This window comes from Ixodes scapularis, unplaced genomic scaffold (genome assembly GCF_016920785.2).
Source record: "Ixodes scapularis isolate PalLabHiFi unplaced genomic scaffold, ASM1692078v2 PGA_scaffold6__148_contigs__length_123643588, whole genome shotgun sequence".
NCBI lineage: Eukaryota > Metazoa > Arthropoda > Arachnida > Ixodida > Ixodidae > Ixodes > Ixodes scapularis.
The window spans coordinates 19,256,793-19,266,420 of NW_024609881.1; the positions used below are offsets into that span (position 1 = coordinate 19,256,793).

General features: G+C 44.9%; 1 protein-coding gene across 1 annotated transcript; it reads right to left on the reverse strand.

The window, feature by feature from the left end:
* Positions 1 to 3,669: 3,669 nt before the first annotated feature.
* LOC121047578 lies at positions 3,670 to 7,694 on the reverse strand. The gene is made up of 2 exons (XM_040502920.2): positions 6,829 to 7,694; positions 3,670 to 4,189 (listed from the first exon to the last, which is right to left on the reverse strand). Exons 1-2 carry the CDS (start codon positions 7,282 to 7,284, stop codon positions 3,983 to 3,985), a joined length of 663 nt encoding a protein of 220 aa, XP_040358854.1. The 5' UTR covers positions 7,285 to 7,694; the 3' UTR covers positions 3,670 to 3,982.
* Positions 7,695 to 9,628: the final 1,934 nt, after the last annotated feature.

Sequence of the window (9,628 nt, forward strand, 5' to 3'; positions counted from 1 at the left end):
TTGATTTGAAACATCAGTATCCAAATCATACTTGGGTAGTCATTTAATTACAGTAATTAAATTACTGTAATTTAATTACTTTTCTGGTAATTTGTAATTCATTACTTCCTGCTAAAGGGAGCTGCAATTGTACTTTATTTGCTTTTTAGCATCAGTAATTACAAACTTTGAGGCACAATTACAACTACTTTTGCAAGGATTTCCGGTGCCAACCGGAAATCCTTGCATCATCAACACTGATGATGACATCAGTGACGTCACTGATGACGTCACCGACATTAGCATTGTCATCATCACTGATGATGTCATCAGCAAAGTAATTTGTAATTGCAATGAATTATTTCTCAGGTAGTACTAATTGTAACTGTAGTTAAACTACTTTTGGAGCAAAGTAATTGTAATTAAATTACATTTTAAAAGTAATTTACCTGTATGATTAAAGTTGTGGTCTAAATCATGATTTCGATTTAAATCAACTTGATTTTTATCCTCCACCCTGTCGATATGTGTGTCAGTGCATGACCACTGCCAATCATTTCATTTGCAGCATGCGACATTGAGCCCTCAATTCTTTATACGAGGGCAATGGGGGATGGCCAAGGGATGAAGATGGGCTGAACAATTTTTTTCTAACATTTTGTTGATATACTATTAGATAACTTTGCATCCTGCAGGTGAAATTCGGTACGGTCTGCTTTTCTGGAATCGATCGGATGGACACTGAATCTATAAGTCGATTGAATCAGGATGTCCCATGCAGGAACCAAACTGTTTAATTTTTTATAGCTAACTTACTAATATTGTAATATTGCTGCTTTTATGCTTCAAGTGTGTAGATAAGTGGGTAGCACAAATGCTCAGAAAGAGTGGCAATGTCATGTTCTTTATATAGTTGATAATAGTGGAGACAAGAGCTTCTGGAAAAGTATTTGCAACTCTGTGTAGGTGTCAATCAGGCAAAGGCAAACGCTGCCTTGTACCGCAGAGACACAAGGAATTATCTTACACCACTTTTCTTTGCAAATAATGATTTGGCAGCGCTACAGCGATAGTAGATAGTGCTGGCAAAAAAGGGCTGTCATTTGTGGCCCTCGAATTAGGAGGGTCAGCAACAGGTTTATAATAATAATCATATTTATTTTGGGTGTCATCAGTCTTTATCTTGGATGCCCCGTGGTGCACCAAAACAAACAATAAAACCAGCAAACAAAAAAAATCCTAAACACACTTATAAAGTTAACAAACAAATAAATGTAAGTTTATCCAAATGGCGACGGTACATTGCAACAGATGCAGATATATAAAGGCGAGGTGGAGCGATGGCATCATATGACTGAATCCGAGAGACGTGAGGTATTGTACAGTGAGCACACATAAAAGCATACGAAATGTCTGGTTACACATGAAGGAACATGAAACAGTTCTGCTCTAGTTTGCCTGTAGTTGTTTAGAAAGGCATCGGTGGACATCTTCACAGACTCCTTCTTTAAATAGGGTGGACATGCCTGCAAGAAGCAGTAACATCATTCCACATCGCATAGGCTGTAACTATTTGCTATTACCCATGTGCAATAGGTGTTTGTTGCCCGTAGTAATTACTCTGCATGTGATGTGCAGGAATTTGTGGCTCCCGTGTCGACCAAGGCAATGAATTTGTGAGCCAAATATTAATGTCTTATTATTGTCACTCCCAATAAAAGGAATTTCCTTGCACCTTGTGGGAGTGGTACCTGGGCTCCGGATCATTTGTTTCCTGCAGTATGGCACCCAGGCCCAATCCCATGCCATTCAAGAAAGAAAATCGGGACGGCACGTGCAGTTGCCTGGTAGAAAACAGCTTTTCTACCAGGCAACTAGAACCCAGTTATCTGGTAGCTGTGATGCTTGGCCGAACAATGCAAACAAAGAAATTGTTAGCTATCTGGGCCAGCAGCCTCTGAAAAGCATTCATTTAAGGATTAGCAGGAAAATAAGAATAAAGTGTTGGTTTCAATCTTTTGGACATAAAAGGAATAGAATACTAACTCCAGACGATTACTAACGTAATATCCCGAGTCATCGCCCATCCCCGAGCCATCGCCCACCCCATTTTTTGGGCCAATATCGATTTCCGAAAAAACACCGAGTCATCGCCCACCCCTTCAAATACCCCAGCGCGGACTCTGCGATCCGCGAACACTCATCTTACCCGAATGACGCGGCCGCGGACCTTACAGTTCGAGGACGTCCGTGACAAAGTAAAACAAAGGAGGGAAAGACACTTCTTTTTGTTTACCTCCGTGAGCGACCCCAAAGTGGTCGTGTATCCGTGCGAAAAGAAAACGATGGAGATAACAAAATAAGAGTTTGTTAATGTAACCGCGGAGTGTTAGGTCAAAGTCTGTCTCCGCCGAGGTAAGGTCACCGCGAGCCCACTCCTTCTTCCCGCCCGTCGCGACCGCGGTTGTGCAATATTTTAGGCAAAGCCAACGCGTAAATAAAGCTTTGCTAGAACGCCCTACACAGACGTTTGCAGAGCGTCCCAACCGTGCATTGATAACCCGCCCTGCACGGACGCACGTATGTACGCACCAAACAAGAAAGTTGCGCAAGAGCTTGCAATTGACAAGGCGCCCGACTTGGCCCGACGCCAAAGTATTTGCCAACGCGACCGCCGGCTTTCCCGCTTTCCCAGCATTGCTCTTGGTCGCTTCTTTGGTCCGCTCGCTCGCTCGCTCGTTGCGCCTGGTCGGTTTTTCTATTTTCTTGCAGACTTTTCTTTCTTTTTTTTTTACTAACTAGGAGAACATAGTGGTGACATTCTTTCACGGAACAAACGTTCGCGCTCTATGCAGATCGGCGATGTTTCTAGCGCGTATGCAAGCAACGGACTTCGCTATAGTAAAATATTCTTTCGTGAGCATTTTTTTCTATAAGACAATGAAACTAAATCGAGTTTTGAGTTTGATGTATCTCTTGTGCATCAGCGCTAGATACGCAGAGAAAAATAGGCGGTTTTTTCCGCTTTTTTTCAAGTGTTTGTGCTCACCCACCGAGACATGGCCCACCCCACTTTTTTAATGAATTTCAGGTGGTAGGGGGGTGGGCGATGACTCGGGATATTACGGTACTTATTTCAACCAGCAACAAAATTCATCACTGTCATTGCTGGTTGAAGGAAGCAGTCCACTGTAGTTTCTTTCCATTCTTTGTGTTGGAAAGTTTTTGTATAATCTACTGATATGGCCATACATCCTTCGACAGTAAAACAAATTTTTTTTGAAAATGCTGTAAACAAATGCCTCCACAGCGCACTTCCAGCTTGTCGGAGTAATGAACCACGTCTCTGCAAACTGTGGTGTTCTCAATACAATGCTAGTATCAAGCTTAATACTTTGCGACAATGCTCTCGTGTTAAGCTTTTCCTTGTTGCACCAGTACACGCGGAGAAGCACTCGTGCTCTCGCTGTAAGTTTTCCCACATCGCACCGGTGCATGTGAAAAGCACCAGCTCTTTTTTGGTAACCTTCTCCACGCTGCGGAGAAAAGCCAGTGCTCTCGCAGTTAGCTTTCTTACGTTGCTCTGGTGCACGCAGAGAAGCACCGGGCATTATTTGTGGAGTGATCAGAAAGGAAAAAAGGGGCCCATGTGCGCTAGCTATTGTTGGGACAGGATTGATATCAAATGCAGTGTGTTGATGTAACTACTAAGGTATAAGACAAATTGGCACCCCCCCAAATGTAAGTAAACAACATCAAACTCGATTTGTAATGCAGAACAGTTTATTCACATTATAACACAAAATTCCGATTCCCTCGAAGCACTTCAGACTCGGAAAGAATCATCGGACTGTGCAGCGCCTAGTTGGTGGTTTCTTCAGAGCCAATTTACACAAGTAGCAACTTGCTCAGTTTTCAAGGGGCCTTGTTTTTGGAGCCTTCTTGTTACCAGATGTGAGGCCCACAAACTTTTTGCTATAATTTCCCCAGCCTCTTAGAAAGACTATGTCGTCAGATTAACAAAACTTTGCTGGAAAAGTCGGAGAATTCTGAAGAGACAACATGGCGCAGTCAATAGGGCACCCTTGATGGTCCAGCCGTCCCACGAGCGGGTCCCTGGCATTGCCTCCTTGTGGTCCTGCTGAATCTTGGCCCTGGCCATCTTCTCCAGGATGCTCCGTACTTGCTGGCCCATGAACCCAGCGAGGACCTGCACACGGTACTTGACATTAGCACCAAAGCTGATTGTCAGCTGCAGTCACCTCACTCGTTCAAATTGTTAAAGATGTTGCCTTGAAGATTTCACAGAAAAGGTGCTGCGCCTTTAGCTTTACATACAAGGCACCTATGCCAAAACGTCTAACTGGGACCGGTTGGCATCTCGACTGGTTACAACAGGAACTAACTGGTCCCAAGTTGGAATTGGCTGTTATCAATAGGAGTGCAACTGGGACTAGCTGAGGGGTCAACTGGCTTGACTATGCCCAGATGGGGAACGGGTAGGGGTAACTGGGACCAGTTAAGGAGTTAACTGGTTGGAGGGATTCCCAGGGGAAGTTTCAATTGTTTTCCCATTCCCTGTTAGGGTTCACATGCCGTGTCCATTTCGACAAGATGGGGGTGTATTGATCTTTGCTAGTGAAGGAAAAAAAAACTTAAATATATAGATTTACAGAAATGGATAAACCTTTAATTACTAGGTATACATTTATGTATTAAAAAAAATATGTCAAATTTTAATGTACATATCCTTTTATAAATTGCAATATAATTAGTGGCATAAAATATATTTACTTAAATCAACATTTATGTACATGTATAAAAATGTATTAAACATTGAAGCAAAGACCTACTCCCTTTTTTTTTAAATCGGACCCAGCAGGCCGTTGTGACATGCATGCGGATTAGTTTTGCGCGTTGTCGACAGATGGCACATGTGACGCAGTGAAAAATCACCAATCATGATTTTTAACGATGATGAATTGTTGAGAGGCTGAAGGTACAGAATATTACAGTTGAGAAAGCTAGTAAATACAAGTACCTAGGAGTATGGATATGTGATGGTGCAGAATATCTCAGTGAGCATGAAAAGTATATAATAGGTAAGGGCAACAGAAATGCAGCTGTCATGAAAAATAGAGCACTTTGAAATTACAACAGGTATGAGGTGGTGAGAGAGATTTGGAAAGGGGTCATGGTGCCTGGCTGGACTTTTGGAAATGCAGTGCTATGCGTGAAATCCGAAGTGCATGCGAGACTAGAAATAAAACAGTGCAGAGTAGGTAGGCTGGCTTTGGGGACACATTGCAAAACACCAAACCAGGGAGCTAGTACAAGGAGACATGGGATGGGCGTCATTTGAGAGCAGGGAAGCGGTGAGCAAGATAGAATTTGAGGATTGGTTGAGGCAAATGGATGGGTGGCAATGGGCACAAAAGGTTTTCAGCTATTTATACATGAGGAGTATAGATACAAACTGGAGACAGTGCACTAGGGAGTTAGGAGGACAGTTTTTAAGGCTACAGTGGACTTAGGAAGAGCAGGTGTCAGTTAAGGCCACAGAAAGAGATTGGTGGCTAGAGAGAATGCAGACAAAGACGGCTCTGGAAAACTATAAATTAAACAAAACAGTTATTGCCAAAGAAAGCATTTATGACCATTCTAGGGGAAGCTCATTGTTGTTTGAGGCGAGGACGGGTGTACTGCAAACCAGAACACACAGAGCGAAGTACCAGGAAATGGATACAGTGTGCACTGCTTGTGGAGAGGAGGACGAGACGGCTGAGCACTTGATACTTGATACGAAGAGAACATAGATTTAATAAAGTCATTGGGTTTTAGAAACAGCGAAGGAACAGTGGATTTCAAGACAGTAGAGATTACCAAGCAAATATTAAGTGAATGGTGGCAGAAGGCGAGAGAAAACTAGGTATTTTCTTATTAACTGATGGCAAGGGTGTTTTATAGCCTCACTCTCTTTGCAGTGCGGAGTGAATATAGCTTTCACCTTTAAATATTCTAAGCTTAAATGGTAAAACAGAATGGCTAGGTGGCGTAAGCTACCGCCCGATCCAAAGGGCTCAGCCGAATTCATCCATCCGTCCATCCAGTGGTCGGCGCCGAAGTTGGTGTATTGATAAACGTGTCGTTATGAAAATGCCAAACCATATCTCCGCTTCTTGCGACCCAACGGTGAACTTCGAGGGCAGAAAGATGCAGTTCAACGACCGGAGGGCAGCCAGGGAGAAACCAGACGGAAGAGAAAACAGCCGCGGAGAGCACAATGGTAAAAATGGCGGAAAGTCTACCCGAACTGGCAGCTGTTGTGACACAATTGGACTTGTTTGATTGTAAGGTGGGAGCGCAACCGCATCCTATCAGGACTTCACCTGCGCAACGCGGAAACACGGGTGAGCACCTTTCTTCACGCGATGGAGAGAAGCTAGGGACGTCGTCACGGGTGCTGACAGACGCCAGCGGCTAATCTTTCACCTCGCACAAATACTCGCTCTGAAAGGGCGATTCAATCGTCGCAATTAGCTAACGAGGCAACTGAAGCGGTCCTTAGAGCTACGCTGTGCTTCCTTCAATCCGGAAACGTGAACGTCACCGAACCTATTTATTTTCATTCTCGGTTTTTGACAATAAAGACTGGTCAACCTTCCAAGTTGTGCCGTGTTTCGTTGCTGGAGTTGGCACCGTTCTGTCAACCAGTTGAATCCAACCAGTAATTTAGCTCGCCACGTGCGCAGGTCAATTTTCAGTTCCCCTTTTTACGGTGAGCCTTGCAATCGTAGCCGCCCTATATTCGCGCTCTTTAGTGCAGCGACATAACGCACGTGTGCATACCTTGTTGCCGATCCGGTTTGGGTGGACGCCGTCGCGGTGGATCCACTGGTGCCACTCGTCAGCTAGCCCGTCAAGGAACGTGAACCCTTCCCTGCGACACAACTCTCGCAGCAGCGAGTTCACCTCTCGGTAACGGTTATTCGAAGCCTCGGTCTCTGCAGCGTGACTACGCTGCCATTCCAATGAGCAGAACCTATTCTCCCGTCTCGGAAGAACGGCAGAAAAGGCGATCTGCATCATTGGATTGCGTTCACAGATCTGGGCAGCTAGACGACGATATTTGTCGATGTACACGCTGGCACTAATATGGGAATTATTAGTGCCAACGTGTAGGATGACAACATCAAAATCGGGTAGCTTCTCAGACACCTGGGAAAACAAGTGCTCGATTCTAATACCACTAAACGGCGCAACCTCAACAGCCAACCGACTATTCAATGGCAAGTACTTCACCATCGAATCGCCGGCTACCAAAACTCGAGGCACGTTGGGGGTGCGATCAAAGCTAAAATACAAAGAGTAGCACTAGATACGGAAAAATGTATTGCTAAAAAGAACAAGACAATGCTAAACAAAACGCTTCAAAGAGTGCGAAAAATCAGTCAAAATAGCTTGCGTGACCGGAGCCGACAGCAGCGCGGCCAGGACCCGACCACAGAAGACTACAGCGGCAGACGCACATGGTCGGCCACATGTCATAACAAAGGCAACATCCGGGGCCGGGGATGATACGTTACTTCCGGCGTCGAAGGAGTGATTTCCACACAGCCGTCTTTCCTCCGACGCGACTACGTCACTTCCGGCGTCGGAGGAACGATTTGCACACAGGTCCCACTCCTCCGACGCCCGTCGGAGGAAGCACTTCCGTAAACAACAGCTGGCAGCTGGCGTCGTGCTTGAGGAATTTAACCAAATCTCTAGAAAAGCACAGAAAGCTACGCACAGGCGTGAGTTGACTTGAATGTTCGTCGGACGAGATACTCTTGTCGTCTTTTATTGTGCGGTTCAGTAAAGAGCGTGCTCTCAATAAAGGTGTGATCGGTCAGTTCTGCGTGCAGTTCAGTTGCAAATGGCCTCCTCGGTTCCGCCCGTTCCGCCGAACTTGCGCTCCTGTCGTACCCAATTTTTTTGCTTGCAAGTGCAGTGAAGTATGAAGCATTGCACACCACGACTCAGGTCGGACAGCACGAACCTACACAGATATCTGCGATCATGTTCGTGTGTTTCACTATTTCTCTGTCTCGGGATACATGATTCACCTTCACTGGCTTATTTGGCACATTTCATCGAGCATACTCGATAAAAAAAAAATGCTCAAACAAGTGTGTGTCATCCAAGGCGAAGTACTTCGAAAGGGATTAGGATTTCAGGCCTTCCAGCACGCGTTCCTTTTATCTATATAAAAGATTCCAAGTAAATTTCCAAAAATAAGGCATTGGCAAACATATACGTGCTATTTGTTTTAGATTTTTTTTTTAGAAAAAGTATTGCTGGAGACGACAGCAGGTGCAGCGCAGAGAATGATGTTTTCGGCGTTCTTTGATGCTCAACAGCTCATTCACACTGGAAGCGGATCCGCATTCGCAAAGCGGTTGTGAGCGCGGTTGTATAAAGATCCAGTCCAATTGCACGCACACTTGATGTCATGGAGTGCGCGTGCAATCGTACTGGATATTTATACAACCGCGTTCGCAACCGCTTTGGAAACGCGGATCCGCTTCCAGTGTGAATGAGCGGTAAGGCCGGTCCAGACACTTGCGTTTGAATGAGTTTGACAGCTTTGCGTCGAGAACCGAAAGCGACTCACCGGCACGACTGTGCTTCGTATGAAGCGTGGAATCCAATTCAAGGAATCATCTTGGCACGCGATGAAAGCAGCAGGGATGCCCTGGTTTCTCGCTGCCGCAACGCAGTCAGACGCAGTCAAACGCCACTGTCTGAACCAGGCTTTACATAATTTAGCATACGTATTTCGCGTTCGTTGCAGGTGAAGGCACGGGCCCGAAAGCGGCAATTCTGCACTGTCCTCTTGGCGCGAGCGCGAGCGCATAGAACGCATATTTGAAAGACACGCGCTTAAGCAAAAACAATTGTAGCGAAAAGAAGAAAACTGAAACAACGTTTCGGGGAGGACCGGCGGACGGGCTTCGCCAGAATCACCTGCGCGCGCTCAGTGTACTCAACATTTACTCAATCGCCGCTGAAGTCATTCGGATATGTAAAAAGAAAAAAGAAAATGCATCAGCGTGTTCAGAAAGTTGTGATTGCAGAAATTGTTTTCGATAATTAATACAATTAATTAAACAGGCTTCTGTATACTTAAAGTGTAGGCTACCGAGAAAACGAAACTGATCAAAATGTGACGTGTAGCGACTATTCAAATTTATTCATAACCTGCAGTTCACTTTTGCAATAAATAACATTAGAGATACGAGCGCTTTCCCAAGGGCAGTAGAGGAAAATAATATATGCGCGTAAACCTTGCACAGTCTTTTCGTATTTATGCAAAATATGACAGTGGTCACCATCCTAATTGGTCACAGAAAATACAGCAGTATATAAGGTGGCGGTGTCGACTAGACGTTTGTATAAGCATGTAGAGTGTCAATATCTTATGTAGCATGTAGTACCTTGTGCTGTGTCTGAACGCGTTGCTGTGTAGAATGCTATGGTGTCTGTGTGTCGCGTATGTGTGAAGTGTGTAGTAGAATATGTATACATACGTGAATGTCTGGCGAGGCGCTGAACACAAAAACTGTTGGCTTCGTTTTTTTTCTAGTTTGAGCCCTGTCCGTTAGGT